The following is a 19052-nucleotide window of genomic DNA, read 5'->3' on the forward strand; positions in this document are numbered from 1 at the left end:
AATTAAAATCTATATAAGGGCTCTTCCTGAGAAACTACCCTAAATATGAATACATTATTCGGAATAAACATATACAAACAGAAACACAGGTACACATAGGAGGTGCACTATTCGTGTTTTTTTTTTTTTTTTTTTTTTTAAAGGTTCACAGGGTATCTGGTTGAGACGAGGATAGTACTGTACACAGAAAAAAAGTCAAACCGTATACTTTTCATGTGAGTGCAAGCGAGTGGTCATATATGAAGCACCTAGACAAAGACTACATAGAACAAGAAAGTGCGGTGCTGCTCGATGCAATTACAGCATCTTTAGTAACTGCCTGGTCAGGGTTGCAGCGGTTTAAATTGAGTTTGTTAATCGTTTAGGAAATAGAAACAATTAAATGACTTAGACAATATCACAGGCAGGTGCAAACTAACTGCGTGAGCAGGATTTTTAAAAAAAAACAAAAAACAAAAGCCCTACTGTATACACATTTCTACTTGAAACCAGTTGTGAACTCCAGTGATGTCGCTGATGTTGAGGAGCCAGATCTCACACAATGCTGAAAGTGTTTTCCACTGTTCACAGGACAATAGTGGTAGGGTTCATACTTAATTAATTAGTAATTAAGTGGGGGAAAAATGCTTCCCGTTTAGACCACTTTGGGTTTAAATACAGATATGGATCTTTTTAGCACTAAATAGATAGCACTACAGATGGATTACAATGCTAGTATCCATGTATGTCTGATTGAATTTTTTTTTTTTTGTCTGAAGCAGATATCTATTGCTACATCACACCTCATCTAAGATCTAAGCACTCACAGCAGAACTGAGAGGTCATGCACAAACATAACTGATCTTGAAATACAAAAAGATAACATTTGATGTATAAAACCTAGGCTAATTCTAGCCAAGAGTGCATGAACTCTTCATTTCTAGTGTGTTAATAACACACAAAAGTCAATGAATAGAGAGGAGCTATATAAAAGATAACTACATTTTTTTTTCTTGTAATTACCTTCGTTATCACTCAAATCAAGTATGTTTAGATTCTCTTCAAACAAACAAAGAAGAAAAAAAAAAAAACAGCCAGAAACTGAATAGTTCCAAAATGGTAATAATACAAAGGGAATTTGATAACAGAGACCAACAAGTGCACATTTACCCAGTTAATACAAAAAACAATCCAGATATTTCTGATAATTCCTTTGCAGTAACACTCCACAAACACAAGCTACTTACATTAGACCAAAGATTGTGCTAGAGAATGAAAGATGTAATATTTATATTCTTAAAAAAATAAGTTAGGTCAGCTTGCTTTACCTGAGGGAGGTGGTGGGCGCTGTGGAGGTGCCGGTCTGGCAGGGGGAGCATTGGGTCGTGGGGGAGGTGGGCGTTTTGGTTCCAGTCCTTGTGATGCAGAAGCTCCTAGCACCTGATAATCCAAAGGAGTAACTAAAAGAAAAAGTTAATCATAACCACCATCAATATTGGGATCATAATTAATATATTACATACATACATTCATCAGCTTTGGCGTAACATGCAGCACGAAATAGACACAATAAATGCTTTCCCAGCAGCTTTAAAACCTACAGCACACATATTCAACATATCTGTGGCACCTCTAACAGCTTCACTCTTTACCTGCCTGTTCCCTCCTACATGTGATCAGACTGAGACCACCTTTCAGCCACAGTGAAAAAATCAAATCAAAACACTGATCGCAAGATTTAGAAGAAAATAAATCAATTATGTCAGTGGAAATACAATAATTAAATGCAATTTAAAAAAAAACATCTTAAATTCATTACCCTTTTAGTTCTGCATATTTCATCATAAAATATAAACAAAGTAAATGTATAGGGAAAATGTGAGCAGCAATTCAGCACAGGGTTTCTACCTTGTGGAGGTCCGGCTGTGCGTGGTGGAGCTCTGCTTGGCCTGCAGGGGGCTGCGGGCTCTCCGTGAGTTGGCGAGGGGCACGGGCTGGAGCGGGGAGAGGGTGCTGGGGAAACACCCACATCCACACCAGCCCCAGGCTGCAGGTGCTGAGGAAGAATATTCTCCACCTCCTCATCCACATCGCCTTCAAAACACATCAGGGTCAAAGATGATTTCGGAATACTTAAACCCACTGCTTTGGCTTTATGGATTTATAAAAAGCCGTGATCATAACCCGACATACCCTCCATGTCAAACTCGTCTCCCATGTCGTTGTCCTCGGCGAGCAGCGTGGAGCTGGCGGAAGTGGGGATGCTGCCACAGATCCTCTCCACACTCATCTCCTCTTCCAGACTCTTGATCCAGCCGCTGCTCTTCAGACGGATGTCTATGGTTTTCCCCAACACCTCAATAAACAGTGAGAAAGGTTATACATAAGTAAATCTGTCTTGGTAAACAATTCCTAGTCTGTGATACTGTTGCACCGAAAACCTACAAATGATGAAATGTACAGTGCATATAATATGAATTTTTTTTGGTGTTTTTTTTAAATCAGAAAATTATTTTCAATGAAGACTGCAATCACAGTAGCATAACAAATCAGATTTCATTTTAATTGCTCTGCAGTGAGTTGATGGTTCTTACTGTATGATAATCTGTCTATATCGTGCAGTGCTGTGTGGTTCTACTTCCCCCAGTTTCACATTTTGTTTTTAAGGTATTAAACTCAGAAATGTTGAGTGTCATTGCAATTACAATTTCCCAAATAGCAACTGTAGATTCAACCACACAATTAAAATCCTGTTACTTACAGTGGAGGCACTCAGTGAAAGTGCAGCCAGTGAAGAGTACCCTTCCAAAAATGTCACCCACATCTTTTCCTCTACAAACCTGTTTTTAGAAATGAAAGAAAATAAGGCTTCATGAAAAAGAGGATTATAGCTCCATGTACTAAGTAAGAATTCCACTTTATAATAATCGTCAAAATACTTATTATAGATTAACAAGTTTCTTAAAAAACAAAACAAAAAAAAACCTGGCAGTAAATACCTTGCTCAGAAGCATATCACAAATACCATAATATTATTAGCTAGAATCACACCTTAACAAAACCTTTACCTGATCAGAATGACCTCGCCAAAGTTAGCAAACTTGTCCAGCAGTTCATCTATCAGAGCATCATCGAAGTAGTCATCAGGCCCTGAAGTGCACAGAGAGACTAGGACAGTGCCGTCAGGTGGACCTTGCAGGGCGATCACATCTTTGTACACCTGATGACGCGCTTCTGGATCCACTTCGAGAATATCCACATCGATGATGGCCACCACCGGCCTGGAAGAGACGGATACAATATAGACCAATACTAAAAATCACTTACGAATGTTTGTCTAGACACAGATTAAACTTAATCTTGGAAACCATTTTCCACAGTATCAGAGAACAGATTCAGCAAAATGTACCTACTGTCATTTATTCTTTTCCACACTCAAAAACATGTAAGGATCGAATCTTTCTAAATGGTTTTAACAGACGTTTAGGTAAATAGCAAACAATGAATGAAAAAAGCATATTAAATTACATTATAAATCCACATAAAAAAAAGCACCAGTGTAGCATATGCTAAGAATATACATGGACATATTTTTAATACACACACGCACAAAACCCCCCAAAACATTATTAATGCTTTAAATAACATTTAGAATCCTTGACATAAGGCATTTGGTGCCTCATACAGTTTTACACATAAACATAAGGGGTTTGGTGTTTTCTGTACCTGTGGTCTGAGGTCTTGAGCTCAGCTCTGCTGTAGTACTTTAGCTCACCAGGGCTCCACGGGTGCTGATCTTCCTCATCTACTGGAGCTCCTACTACATTCAGGTCCAACTCCTCAGCTACACACACACACACACACACACACACACACACACACACACACACACACGAGTTCGGACTGCTTCAACCTGAAAAATACAAGGGCAAGAAGCTAAAATATAAACGGCATCCCATCCCACCAGTTTTCTGAAAGTCCCACTTTCTCCTCTTCCAGAGCACACGGTCGGTCCATGCGGGTGTGCGGCATTTCTCACTCGTGTCATAGTCATCAGAAAAGAGGTCATATTTGTAGGTAGGAGCAAAATCCAATTTTCCTTCAATAAAGCCCCTGAATACCTGTAATAAAGAAGAAAATGGACTTTAGAGATCTTTGTCTAATTGATTTATTCGTCATTCATCATTTGTTCATACAGTTTTAAAAGATAAGCTTCATGCATCATTCATCTTCAGTAAACAGAAACCAATTTATGCTAGTCACGGTTGCGGCAGCTTCATGGCCCATACATATATATATATATATATACACACACACACACACACATACATTATATATATATATATATATATATAAATGAAACATGCCCCTTGCATAATCAGCAAAATGTAAATAATAAAAAAATATAAAATAAAAATGAGAGATCATTAAAATTGCTTGTTGTTTTTTGTTTTATTTAGTACTTCCCTGAATAAACTATTTCACATAATATGTTTACATGTAGTTCACAAGACTATTACAAACTAATACTAACTGACTTTACACAAATGAACCAGTTCAAAAGTTTACATACCCTTGATTCTTAATACTGTGTGGTGTTACCTGGATGATCCACGACTGTTTTTTTGTTTTGTGATAGTTGTTCATGAGTCCCTTGTTTGTCCTGAGCAGTTAAACTGCCCACTGTTCTTCAGAAAAAGAACGTGTAGGACCTGGAGGATTTTTCTGAAGAACAGTGGGCAGTTTAACTGCTCAGGACAAACAAAAACAACTATCACAAAACATAAAAACAGTTGTTGATCATCCAGGTAACAACACACAGTATTAAGAACCAAGGGTAAACTTATTAACTGTTTAATTTGTGTAAATTCAGTTATTATTGTGTCTTTTAAACTATATGTAAACATCTGTTATGTGAACTAGTTTATTCAGGGCAGAACTAAATAAAAAAAACAAAATGCAATTTTAATGATCTCTTATTTTTTGAAAATTATTAACATTTTGCAGATTCTAGGGGATTTAAGGGGTATGTAAATTTATTAGCACAACTGTACGTACACATACATAGATATATGTTTATAAACAGTATACTTTATTGCGAATGTACCATACGATGTACTGTAATACATGCATTCTTTGTTACCTGGCCTGCATTCTTCTGTTCAACAAGCTGGTCCCCAGTTATGAGTGCATCCCAGTTCTGCTGCCTGATCAGTTCTTTTACCTCCTCATTTGGCAGGTTGATGCGATAGTTGAAGTCCCCACACCAGAACACATAATCGTGGGAGTAGAGCAGACGGCCCTGTGCACAAAGACAAAAAAATAAGAAAAGTAAGTATGTGTTTTGGATAAACTGTGGCAATCTAAGGTTCAATGTTTTTCATCGAAATGTGGTTTGTCTGCTTGCCTTTATGCTATTAGCACAATAAAGTAATAGTTACCATAGGGAATGATAGCCTGCGAGTGATCTCATTGTAGTCGTCATTTCGCTCCTTGACCTGTGACTGGCCCGCGGCGAAATGCGAGCACACGAAGCAGATACTGGTGGTGTGGAAGAGCATGCGGATAGCCACACCTCCTTTGTTCCCCGTGGCGCCACCCATTCCAGTCTTGACTGTATCTACAGCAACATCTCTGTTCAAAATGGAGAAGAATTCCTATTAATAGAGAATTGCATCGTTTCTTCTGTGCTGCCCATCAACAATCAACAACTCATGCTAAGATGGTGACCACTGAGAGAATCTAGAACCAAGAAAAGACTGACAACCCTTTAAATATCTCTATATAATGTTGATATACAGTGCGCAGGTGACAAATTAAAGGAGTATGGTTTTAGGCCACAATAAGCCAGTGTTCAGTGTGCCTTTGGCATAGATTTGAAAATTCTGGCAACATGACCTTCCAGAAAGTTGCAGTCTATAATAAAATAACAAACCTAAGCAATGCCCAACTGAGTATACCTGATGAACGCAGCATGCTGGGGCCGAATGAAAATGAAGAGGCAGACTCCCACCAGTTGCTCTGAGGCCAGCAGCACATACTTATGATCCCGTGAGATGCTCTTTTGCAGCTCTGCTGCCCACAGCTTCTGATTGGTGGTGCTGTACAGAAAAAGAATCATATGTAGCGATATTTCAGCCTAAAATGTCAGCATACTTGACCTTTACTTTATAAATATTACTAGACCTTTATACAATGGTAAAGACTGTGGTGATTTCTCAGATCCGTTTTAGTAAAACTGATGTCTCTGCACTCCAGGAGTATTTGATGTGAAGCAACCCCAGAATTGCAAACATGAAGTACAACAATTTTATTAAAATGTACAGGGTACGGTCAAGAAAACAACCATTTTCTAACTATTGACTGAATTATTTTAAGGTAGAGTATCTCTTTAAATTGGTGTCTTGCCAAAGATGTTGATGGAATGAGTAGGAAGATGAAGGCGATAATTGGCAAAAGGCAAAATGGTGCCTGTTTTTAAAAGTTTTTTTTTTTTTGTATTATGAATAATTAAGCATGACAGATTCATCTTAATGTAATAGCTGTTGAGGTACTTTCCACAATTTTTATATGGCCCAGTTTTTAAAATGAAGAGATTGTGGGTTTTTGCACCTTGCACTGACTATGTTGCCAGCATTCAGTTCCACCATTTCCTCAAAGCCAATGGCAAAGATGTCTGCAGGCTGGGGTCTGCTGTCTGAAATATAAAGCAATCACTCTTTATATTCATCACAGTACACAGTGTCAACATGTACGATAAGAATTCATAAATTATTAGTTAATAATAAAGAAATAAGCATCTTTCAAATAGCTGCTCACCTTGAAACTCGGGGTGGCCTACTTTTTTTGGTGCATCTAACAGCCAGTCGCTGAGGGTCTGATTCCGAAACGCAATGCTACGAAACTGCTTTCCCCCATTGACATTCCATGTCCCCACACACACACGGATCTTTTTAGGCCGTGTGTATTTGTGGTGGTTCTGACACATGCCCAGCAACACTCTGGGAGATGCTAAAAGCCAAAAAAGATCAGCAAAGTCAGTAAATAAACTCCTGAAACTCTTATGGCAGCCACTGAATCTCAAACATCAGAGAAATGACATGAAATTAATGGGTAAAATATGGTTAGTAAACATACACTTCTAAGTGGAAAAAAAGGTGGAGGATATGAGAAAGTTTTCAAATGGCTTAAAAAAATGGAATAATGTTTCACATTGTTTTTATATGATTTGTATATTTGCAGATATGTGCAACGGTCTGGGAAACGGAAATGCAACTGTTTATAATGTAGGTTTGCTTTAATCTGCTAACTAACTGTTTTGCTATCTATTAAATGTCTGAAGAATATCAGCGTCTCTGTACTATTATAACACACGTGTCATGGTCTAGGAGGAGTTGTCTAATCAGGGTTTAATTCTTAATTTAATAAAATATGACTGGAAATATAATTCAAATATATTTATGAATTCATAAGGGTGACAATAGTTGGTGCACACCTATTTTTAACAAATAGATAGATAGATAGATAGACGGACGAACGGACGGACGAACAGATAAACCTGTGTTGTGTTTGTAATTGTTTGAAATCCATGAGAGCAGAGTATTTTGTGATTTTTTTAAAACAAAAGTTTAGTGGAGGGCACTGTATTTCCACTAGCCAAGCAAAAATAAACAGAATGTTTAGCTATATTGTGTCCGAAATGTCAGTTACTTGAGTAATTTCTTGTTTATAGAACTGCAATCATGCGGTTATACTGAATATTGGTTATACTAAATAAATATACTAAATATAGTTAGTATAACTGCACTCTTGCTCATGTGAAATTGAAAAAAAAATTTATTTTTATATATATACATAAAAACAGTAGCATTAGGATGGCTGAGAATATTTGGGTTATTTTAGCTATCCTAAATGGCTGAGAGTATTCGGGTTATTTTAGCTATCCTAGCTCAAATAACCCGAATACTCTCAGCCATTTTCCCAGATATAGGGTAGGATAAGACAAGGTCTCCTAATTGACACTGTTTTTGCATGTCCCAAATTGCTGTAATTTTTATGTTTCATTAATTATACTGCTTCTTTACACTTCACCAGACATTTTGCACATATCCTGCATAAGGTATCATGAGACAATGCCAAACAGCAGCACTGAAAAGATGTTCAAAATAAAAGCGCCATACAAAATAAGGCAAGCAGTTAATCTGGCACGCCAAATCAAACACAAAAGCAATGAAACTCATAAAATGAGTAATCATTGACAGTTATAGCTATGCATACTGTACCTGATTGTAAAATGGGCTCAGAGACTAACCATGTAAGCAGTAAGGAGAGAGAGAGAGAGAGAGAGAGAGAGAGAGAGAGAGAGAGAGAGAGAAAGGGACACAAGCAGCACAGTTAGCAGTTAGCGAGCAAGGTAGATAACAATATTAGCACAGTGCTTCGGTTCTAATCTTAAACACACCCTGGGCAGCTGAAGGAGAAAGATTAGCAAGACATCATGAAGCAGTACTTCCCTAAACAGGTCATTGTTATTAACCACTTAAGCTAGAGCTACATATCATTTACAATATGGATATGGCATGACGTGTTACAGTACGAAAAGTAACCAACGCCATAGAGGTATGATATAATACCAACTTGCAGTTGATTATTTTTTAATAGCAGCACGTCCTGAAATGTTTTATTCCTCTTATACCACAGCAATCAGCAGTCTGGGAGACAAGTTAGTTCCTGTTATCACTTAGATTATATCAGTTATAAACAGTATTAATACATTAATAATAAGAAAAACTCAGATTGTCAAGTTACTGAGAAAGCAGAACTGAGAAAGGTGTGGTTTTAATATTTACACTACATAGTAGTTGTCAGGAAACCTTGTTGAAAGAAAATAAAATACACACGGCACTGCCATGACCTACTGGTTAATTAAAATGGAAGGAAAAAAAAAATGATCAACTGCATCACTGTTAAAGTGCCGTTTACATACCATACAGGCTGCTGGTGGTGAGGAGAGCTCTAGCTTTATCAGCCAGGTCACTGTTTAGAGTACTGCCCAACCTCAGAATATCAATAGCTTCTTGCTTTGAACTGTCAAAGAAGTTGTTCTGGATGGTCCTGGTGACTGAGCGTGCTCCATCTTTCAGCTTTCCAGCCTGCGCACCACCACAACGACAGACACACAGAAAACCCCTTCATAAGCAATTGGCTCATGTGAAAAAGACATATAGCATAGATCCATGTAAAATATTATGAAGGCAGAAATTTAAAACAGTAAACAGAGTGCACGCGTGAAATACACAAGAACAGCTGACTCTTTACTGAGGTGAAAACATCATCAGACAGTCTGACTAGAAGTGTTTTATCTGTCTCTGTCTTGATCCTTTTCTCTTTTCTACACACAATCACGAGTAATACTGCAAAAAGTAGCTCCTAACCGTCCGAGGAAATTATTACAAATACGGACATGTTAATCATAAAATTAAGACTTTTACAGTCTAGGAGTCATTAAGCAATAAAAGCAGGCCCTAAACCTGCGAAAAAAAGGTTTACGTATTTGTTATATTTAACGACAGCAAGCTCTAAAAAGTTATTGTGTGGATTACAGGAGTATTTTAATGATTGTGGAGTTGTATGGGTGATCACCTCAGCTACAAAATAATGCAGTACAGCTAGAGATCATAGTTTAGACAACTCCTCGCTACTTAGCCACATGTACTGAAAATTGCAGTTATGCAATGCATTTTACATTAAACAATAAATGCCCTCAGCACTGCCATTAACAATGCGATCACTGCTACTAATGACGGCATTTTTGATAACTGAATGCGGACAGTGATTGGCACGGTCGTCACAATAAACTCATAAATGGAAGAAAAAAAAACTATTGCACAATGTCCTAATAATAATGGCAAAAAATTATTATGTCAAATAGTAGGTTTTCTTTTGGTTATTTAGTTTACAGCACAGTTAGTAGCACTGCTACCATCTCAGGAAAATCCCTGTCAACATTCATTCATAAAACATACTGAAGGGACACACAAAATGTCTTAGTAGTAAGGTAAGAGTCTTTGTAAATACAAGTCTAGATACTCGAAAATACAGACACAAAGACATAGTAGAAGGACATAGGCCTGCATGGCTGGCTTGTAAACTTACCAGGCAGGTAGATAAGTTTCCAGAGGGAAGCAGAGGACAATAGCACACATACAAGAGTTAAGAGACAGACAAAAGGTCCACAGTGGTGTAAAAGAGGACATGTTTGAGGCTTATATCAGAGCCTTTCAGTAAAACTTATTGGTGTCCAATTTGCCTGTACAACGAACGTGAGTGGAAAGTCCGTGTCTTTTAATTGGAAGAAAATTTTATATTGCCCAGTATTTTGCTTTCACAAATGTCCCAGTTTAATCTATTTCTCTGAAAGGTGTGTACCTTAGCCTTGCCATCTAGAGCACCTGTGCCAGCATAGATCTTGCTGACCGAGTCTCCATTGACCGACCACATGGTGCGGAAGACCTCCTGAAAGCGTGCCACCAGCTGGGGCTTCTCTGTAAGACCCATAGCTTCCAACTGCTTGCGCAACATCTAAGCAAAAGAGAGGAAAAAATTTAAACGTAAAAAAAAATAATAATAAAAAAAATGTAAATAAATATATATTTTTAAAATAATAATAAGTCTGTTATGTTCATATTAAGACTAACCAGCGAATTCACAGCTTTGACATTTCCACACCACAGATAAGCCAGGGATATTCTTAATTTAAGGCAAGAAGTGGTGGTGTAGATTCGTTGCTATATTAACAAACCTCAAGTGCAAAGAAGGCCTGGACACTATTTGTCCTGTCCAGGCAGTCCAGACAGTTGACCCGAAGAGTCCCAGTCTGACATCTAGAGAGAAAAGTGACAAATTTGTTTTTAAATATTTTGCACAGCTGAAGATATTTTTTGCCAAACTGTAATTCCAAAGCACATCTGAGACAAAACATAAAAATCAGAGAATTCTTGTATAAAAACTGATTAAACAGTGTATGAAAACCCTTTAAAGCGTAGAAACCTACTTTTCAATTCCAGTCTCAGCAGAGTAACAGAAGAAGCCACAATCGTCCAGGAACTTGCTGATCTGTGGTTTCAGCACAGTCGAGAGTTTCTCTGTCTTCCCTCCCTTCACCATTTGGTGGTAGTCAAAGTTGACCATCTTCACAGAGTTTGTATGCTCTGATGCTTTCAGGTGACTCTGTATGAAACCAAATGGACATGTGTGATCCAAAACATACACAAATAAGACTCAAAACCCCAAACTAAAACAAATTCAGAAAGAAAAAAACAAAAACAAACAAAAAAAGCAGCATCCAGAACCTCAACTACAAATAGAACATACTAGTTTATTTTACAGATTGGACTAGATTAAATGTAAATACATAAACAATAAAAGAAAATACGAATAATTCTAATATAATTAGTAGATTCTACATCCAGATTTCCACATTTCACACACAGTAGATTCTACATCCAGATAAAGCTGCATTTGATAATGTCCATTGCTAAAAGTGCTATGTAAATAAAGTGAAAAAAGAATTTAATAACAATATCAGGAGAGTAATTCAGGAAAAGCAATAACTAACCTGGAATGCTTTGCTGAGCATGTGCTCCCCCTCTTTCGTACCCAACAGGTTAATGATCAACTGCTTACCATAGAGCCTCCTCAGAGCTGTAAAATGCCTGCAACGATGGAGATGACAAGAAACAATTCAACATTTACATTTACAGCATGTAGAATTGGGGACAGTCTAGTAGTAAAAACAGCATAAGGAGAACATATAATGACAAATTAACACTCTATAACTTTCAGTTATATGGGGCATGATGAAGAAACATTTATTTCAATGAAATTATATAATTAGGAAATAGTGGGAATGATGAGTATCTTGTTCAACACACCAAAAATAGATGAGGTAATAAAACTCAGTGATATTGCAGAGAAGTTAGGAAGGATAAGGAAAGAAAAGAAAATGAGGAGTATTCTTTTCCAAACCAAAATGATTCAGAATAGCAATTAAGTAAGAAAACTTACATGTTTATGGAACTTATAAAGGCATGAAGCATATAGATAAGACTATAAGCATATAGGTAAAACATACATATGCAGTGTGCTAAAATTAGAGAAATATAGATTTTGGTCTTCTCTAAATAGATTAGATCTAGACTGTCTGAATAAAATATTTCTCAACATTACTCAATTCACTAAACACAAGTAACAGTCCAAAATTATGCTTCCCCTTATTGGTGGAAAATCCTGAAGGACGTTTTTCCTCATTTGACATTGACAGCACAATGATGTCATCGCGTGACTGTGCTGCAGCGTTCCAGCAGGGAGCAGCATGTGTTAATTACCTCTCAAAAGCCGGTGCGTTGGCCTCAAAACCACGGGACAGCTTGACGCGGTGGGAACCAACCTTTAGATATGGAGGAAGCAAAGACAGAGGCATATCACATATAACATATTAATAAGGAAGATGAAAAGACAGTAAAAGAAGAGTAGAAAGACATGAACAAAAGAAAGTTGATTCAAAACTATACAAAGCAAGTGTCGGCTGGCTATATTTGCCTCTGTGGAAAAGACACGCATTCACCATTTCACCAGCTTGCTATGTGTCAGCCTTAAAATGCCAAAAGAGACAAAGCACATATTATAATGTACACCACTATACACACAGCAACCCTTTATTTGATTTCCCATTTGTAACAGTCAGAACTGCTTCTCTTCCCAAAAATGCTTCAGTGAAATAATGATCCCACAACCAAAACAAAACATTAATTCGTTAAAAACAGCTCCCTGCAACTAATGACTGTTTTGAGTCTTAAATCCACTGCATTTCGTAAACTAAACCATTGTGACATTTGGTCACATGGTAAAAGCTACCTGAGAACCTTCAGCAACACCAACTCTGCTACTGTTACTATGGCCGGTGAAAAGCCTAACACTTGACTGCGTAACAGCATAACTAATAAACAAATACTTCACTGTAAACCCGGCCTTTAGATACAGTATCAGACTTAGAGGGCTGAACATTGGTGACACCCTCTCAGTGACCAATTTTCTTCTCTCTACTAGCTATTTAAAACAACACAAGTGCAACATTGGCGTGCTTTAAGACGATTTGTCCCAAGTTCAATGTAAAATCTGTCTCATGTCGATCAAAATAACCCAATCATTCATTGCTCAATCAACATTCACAACATGAAATACATCACAACAGGCCAGCACTCATTATGAGATTAATACTTTCCTATCTAAAGCTACGCGAGAATAAATAATTTATATTTAGATGATTAGACACAGTCCCTTCCTAAACTATTGGAACTCTCACAATATTTCCCTCATCAGCTGTTGTTTTCCTTGTTTGCCCCATTCACTGTCTGTTGCTCAGTACACCAGTGGTTTCTTTATTTTTCAGGACATTCCACATTGTTGTATTGGCTATGCCTAATGTCTGTGCAATGCCTCTGATTGATTTTCCCTCTTTTCTCAGCTTCAAAAAGGCATGCTTTTCTCCCACAGATAGCTCTCTGATCTTCATGTTGGCTCATCCTTTTTAAACAACAAATGCACTCTTCACAGGTGAAACTGGAGGCTAAAACCAAAAGTAGATGTTCAGAGCTATTTATTGATTAAACAATAACTATAACAAGGACACACCTGTCAGTTACATGTTCCAAAATTTTTGTCAATGTTGTTTTAACACATCTACATATAAAATATCAGGAGCTGAAATTCTAAACTCTCTTGTCATGTTCATCTTTTAATCTCAAACCCAAATGAATCGAATAAAGCAAAAAATAAATAAATAAATAAATAAATATATATATTTTAAAAAATCAGTCTTGCCATTCCAATAGTTTCAGAGGGTACTGTATACAGTGTAAAGCTGCAAATAATAATTCATAATAAAGACAAAATTTTCCACAGATTTGGGCCAAGATCATTTGACGTAATCGCAAGGCTCATTCAGCCAAAGCCCTCTTCGATTCATGTGCATTGCACATGAGTACAGCTGAAAGGTCTCATTTACCAACAAACCGTGCAAACAGCCGTGACCGTGCAAAACAATTTCGTGCAATTGCAATTTCGCCAATTCAAGTATTTTTCCCACAAAAAAGTTAGTGAGATCCTGTATGGATTGACAAGTAATAATTTGCAGGTTGAAGAAGTGTGTTGTTTATTTGTTTCCCCTCATAAATTAAACTGTACAAGTGGATAAAACTCTGGTTCTCAAAGTGGGATCTGATTTTTGTAAATTTAGTTACAGTGGTGCAAATCATAACCCACCGTAATCAAAGTTAGTGTATGAGTTCTTATAGTTATTACCCTATTTGACTTGTCCCTCAATAACTCAAACAAGTAGGCGTATAAATAATGTTAATGTGAATCTAACGTGTTCCGTCAGTGGAAAGTTCAGGAACAAAAAAATCTGTAGTTTTAATAAACAGACAAAATGTTGACAATAAGCAAAACAATAGATAAAACATTTAAATAATGTCTACTAAATAAACAGTGACAGGCTCTGTGGAATTTATTTTATTATTAAAAGTGGTCCTGAGACCATGTCAAGGTCTACGATGATGAATAGCTGTGAAATATGGTGTAAACATCACACAGGTTTCAACAACCAATAGCTGAAATTGAGTTTTGTACTTGTCCTCACTGTGGAGGAGGAACTGTTTCTATCTGTGTGTGTGTACGAGTGAATGCATGAGAGGGAGAGATTGATCACGACACAGTTCACATCCTGCTGCGCACTGTCCTCACTGGTTCCTCTCTGCTACTGTAAACAACCTAATGATACCTCATTACACATTCCCTAAACAATCCTAACAACTAAACTCTGGCCACAGAAATTACCTCCAGGACAAAAATTCCAGGACTCAAACACCATTTGAGTTTAGGGGTTGGGTTTTTTTTCCTGACATAAAGCACAGTTCCACACAATATACACTGATATCACTAAGGAACTGGTCCATGTGGACAGGATAAACTGCCACACAGTCCTGATTGACATGCCATAGTCCAAACATATTTTGGCATAATGTAACAGACTTAACACTCAAATAATAACACAGAACATGGTTGTGTCCACTATCAGGCTGACTTACAGTCAGCTTTGGAATTATTGGCAGCCTTCAAGAGAATTACTGTAAACAATGATTCATTTTTCATTCAAACAATAAGAGACACAGCAAAAGCAAAATAAATACCATAAGAAAAAATATAAGTTGCTGTGGCCACTCTAGGCTGCAACAGGCTCAACACACACACTGAAGGCGGTGGTAGGGGAATATAAGGTGCTCTTTTATTTAGGATCAAGTAGAGGAGTGAAGGTGTGGAGGTTCCCGCTCAGTGCTGGACCTGGAACCAGAAGTCCTGTAGAGAGAGGAACCATCGCGTTAACCTGGCATTTGTGTCTTTTTCCCAGGCCATCCATTGTAGAGGGGCGTGGTCGGTGACCAGAGTGAAGTGGCATCCGGCCAGGTAATACCCGAGCTCCTCGACAGCCCACTGCTCATCAGGGGTGAGCTTTCTGCTGATGTAATGGACGTGGTGCTCTTCCCTGTCAAAGGTCTGGGACAGGATGGCTCCCAGACCTGTATCGGATGCATCCATATGGGATGACGAATGGAAGGAAGAAGTCGGGGTTCCTGAGAATGGGCTAGCTGTTGAGGGCCTGCTTGAGTGCCTGAAATGCTCGCTCTGCATCTTTGGTCCATCGTACCCGGTCCGGTTGGCCCTTCTTGGTGAGGTCTGAGAGGGGAGAAGCTAGAGAGAAGATAGGGACAAATTTCCTGTAGTATCCCGCCAGCCCCAAAAAGGCACGTACCTGTTTTTTTTTTTTTTTTACGTGGGTCGGGGATACCCTTTCACCGCTTCCAACTTCTCCTGTGGTTTTTAACAGGCCCTGGTGGATGTGGTACCTCTTTGTCAGCCCCAGATGGCACTTCTTTGGGTTGGCCATCAGCCTGGCTTTCCGGAGGCTTCCGAGTACCTCCCTGAGGTGTTCGTCCCAGGTGGAGGAGTGGATTAAAACATCGTCCAAGTAGGCGCCTGCAAACTGGCGGTGGAGTGATGCTGGTACCCCATGTAGGCCTAGACCAGGGGCTGGCGGACTCCTCAAAGATCCAGTCATATAACATCTAGCTTACTTCCTCCTCAATAGCCTGATGGCGAACCTCTGGGAAACGGTAGGGCCGCTGTCTAATCACAACTCCCGGAGCGGTTTTAATGTCACATTGGACTAAGTGGGTAAGGCCTGGGGTGGACGAGAAAACGTCCACGAACTGGTCTACCAGCTTCGTTAGCTCTTGGTGCCGCATGGGGGTGAGGTCCTCCCCCACTGGACGAAGGTACATTCGTTGGACCCTGTAGGAAGAGTAGAGATGGCGGACAGCGAAGGGGCAGGCTGGACCCATCTTTTTTACACGGCTGCTGCAGGTGTTCACTGGGTCAACCCTCTCACAGACCACATAAGGGGACAGCAGGCCAGGAACTTGCAGGAGGCATTCGGGAGTAACAGGAGCACCTGGTCACCTGCCTGGGATTCCTGGGGCTGGGCTGGTCAATTATAGCTCAGCTGTTGTTCTCGCTATGTCGCCTCCATGTGCTTGCGGACGATTGGCGTGACCAGGTCAAGCTGTTCCTGTACATCAGGAACGTATCTCCTGTACATATTCCACCAAGGAGCAGAATGGAGAGGGTTGCTCCTCCCAAGATTCGTGGGATAAGTCTAATGGTCCTTGAGGTCGCCGTCCGAAGAGGAGCTCAAAGAGGGTGAACCCCATAGAGGCTTGGGGCATCTTCCAGACGGTGAAGAGGACGTAGGGAAGGAGGAGGTCACAGTTACTGCCTTCTTCATCCACCACTCATTGGAGCATCTGTTGAGGGATTGATTGAAGCACTCCACCAGGCCATCTCTCTGGGGGTGATAGACGGAGGTCCGAAGGTGTTTCACCTGCAACAGCTGACACAGATCACCCATTAATTTAGAGATGAAAGGCGTACCTCAGTCTGTTAAGAGGTCCTTGGGGATCTCTACGCGGCTGAACAGGAGCGACAGTTCTCTGATAATGTTCTGGGAAGTGGAACTCCGCAGCGGGACTGCCTCGGTGTATCTGGTGGTATAATCAAGGATTACTAAGATGTACTCATGACCCCAGGCAGACTTTGGGAGCAGCCCTACCAAATCCATGCCTATCCGCTCGAAGGGGATGCTGATAATAGGAAGTGGGATAAGGGGTGCGGGCGGTGGCTTTCGGGGCTCCGTCCTCTGGCACTGGGGACACTGCTGGCAGAAGGCCCGGACTTCGGCATCCATGCCGGGCCTGAGGAACCGGTCACACGGTTTCGCCAGGGTACTGCGGTTGGCTGTGGGCCAGGTGGATCAGAGGTTAGGTTCTGGGGCTCGACACGACCAGGAGATCACAGGGTTGACCTCAGTATTTGGTCCTGAAGTACAGAAGGCCGTTGGACACTAGGAAGTAGGCTGCAGTGATGCTGGTCGACGCCATCAATCAGCCACATCCAACCCCAGCAGTTCCTCAGTCGTGCATCCTCCTTTTGCTTGTCGCCGAGGTTCCCTTCCCGAGCAACCTGGTGGAACACAGAGGAGATGAGGTTAAAAGGTGTGGGTGTCTCACCTGTGGAGGTTCATCCGGCGGTGTCCTCTTCATCCTGGGCAATGTAGGCCGGCCTGAAATGGGCTGTGGTGGTGGCTGGCCTCTTCTTCTTGTGCTGGCGACGGTGGGCACTGGCGATGTGAGGAACCCAGGCCAGTCCCAATTGAGCAGCAGTGGTACTGGGAGCTCGGGGATTAGTCAGACGAGCAGCGGCCATTTGCCAGCCAAGGAAGAGACCAGGACCTCAGTGGCGGGTACCTCTCGGACATCTCCATGGACACAGGAGACCGGGTTGACCCCTGCTGGTTCAGGCGGCTGATCGAGGATTGTCAGGCTGGCCAGGGTGACTGCACTTCCCGAATCCACGAAGGTGGTGACTGGCTTGCCATTTACCTTGACGTCCAGGTTTGGGGCGCTGGGTGGCGCAGTGGCATGAAGGGCACAGCCAGCCAGCCAGGGCTTGTTGACTCACTGGGTCGGGGCCGGGCCCGGCTCAGTAGGCATGGGCTCATCCCGGGGTGTCTCATAGGTGGGGAGGCTTTCCAGAGGTCTCCTCTTCCAGTGTAGCCCGGGCTTCAACCGCTGTGGGGCTTGGCCTTGGAGGAGTCCCGGCAGATTGTCTCTCTGCTTGCCCCTGCCGGTGCTCAGGGTGGGTGGGGCACACTTGAGGGCTTCCACCATCTTCCTAGGTGTCTGAGCACTCCTCATCCCCACCGCTTTGCATTCTTCTGGCAACAGACGCCTCAGGAAGTGGTCTATGATGATCCTCTTGACCACCCACTTTGGGCTAGCTCCTGGGTCACCGTCTGCTGCTGGAGGTTTGTCTCCAGCAGGTGTTGGAACATGGGGTCTGTGGTGGGCGTGGGTGAGTATGTTCTAGTGTGCCCACATTCTCCACCAGTGTGGCCACTCTAGGCTGCGACAGGCTGACCACAGACACACTGGAGGCAGTGGCAGTGGAAAATAAGGTGCTCTTTTATTTAGGATCAAGTGGAGGGGTGAAGGTGAGGGGGGGCGGTGTTGGTGATCGCGGTCTTCCCGGTGGGGGGCTGTGATGAGCATGCTGTAGTAGCAGCGAGACAGGACCCAGGGGGCATGGAACTGTACTTCCTACAGTTGCATAAAAACGCAAATAAATGGTCATTCCAGGGGGGAAAAAAGATTGCTCTTAATCCTCGGGATTTAATTTCCTTCTATCCAAATAAAAGTAATCCATCTCCAGGGGAAAACACAAAACACAAATTGTTGGTCTATACAATCCAGGTAATGGATACAAATAAATAAGCAGTTAAAAATTGCATTAAGCAAAATTCACAAAACTTTTAAAGAGTGAAATGTTCAGCATGAAGGTCCAAGATTCCTTTCTACAAGTGTCTGCCACCTTGTTAGACATTACATTAAGAGACTCAATGC

The 19052-nt window shown here is 40.7% G+C and overlaps 1 protein-coding gene across 4 annotated transcripts in view; it reads right to left on the reverse strand.

The window, feature by feature from the left end:
* synj1 (synaptojanin 1) overlaps positions 1-19052 on the reverse strand; it is a 35390-nt gene that overhangs the window by 7876 nt on the left and 8462 nt on the right. For all 4 annotated transcript variants that reach the window (XM_053644608.1, XM_053644607.1, XM_053644606.1 and 1 more), the window contains 18 exons: positions 12366-12427; positions 11597-11693; positions 11033-11208; positions 10781-10862; positions 10408-10560; positions 8966-9131; positions 6799-6990; positions 6592-6676; positions 5940-6080; positions 5421-5613; positions 5123-5281; positions 3944-4100; positions 3706-3823; positions 3048-3260; positions 2741-2819; positions 2173-2335; positions 1888-2073; positions 1308-1439 (listed from right to left, as the gene is read on the reverse strand). In XM_053644608.1, the coding sequence (XP_053500583.1) occupies positions 1308-1439; positions 1888-2073; positions 2173-2335; positions 2741-2819; positions 3048-3260; positions 3706-3823; positions 3944-4100; positions 5123-5281; positions 5421-5613; positions 5940-6080; positions 6592-6676; positions 6799-6990; positions 8966-9131; positions 10408-10560; positions 10781-10862; positions 11033-11208; positions 11597-11693; positions 12366-12427 (2554 nt within the window). The remainder of the gene's footprint in view (positions 1-1307; positions 1440-1887; positions 2074-2172; positions 2336-2740; positions 2820-3047; positions 3261-3705; positions 3824-3943; positions 4101-5122; positions 5282-5420; positions 5614-5939; positions 6081-6591; positions 6677-6798; positions 6991-8965; positions 9132-10407; positions 10561-10780; positions 10863-11032; positions 11209-11596; positions 11694-12365; positions 12428-19052) is intronic.

The sequence above is a fragment of the Ictalurus furcatus genome, chromosome 16, assembly GCF_023375685.1.
Source record: "Ictalurus furcatus strain D&B chromosome 16, Billie_1.0, whole genome shotgun sequence".
Lineage (NCBI taxonomy): Eukaryota > Metazoa > Chordata > Actinopteri > Siluriformes > Ictaluridae > Ictalurus > Ictalurus furcatus.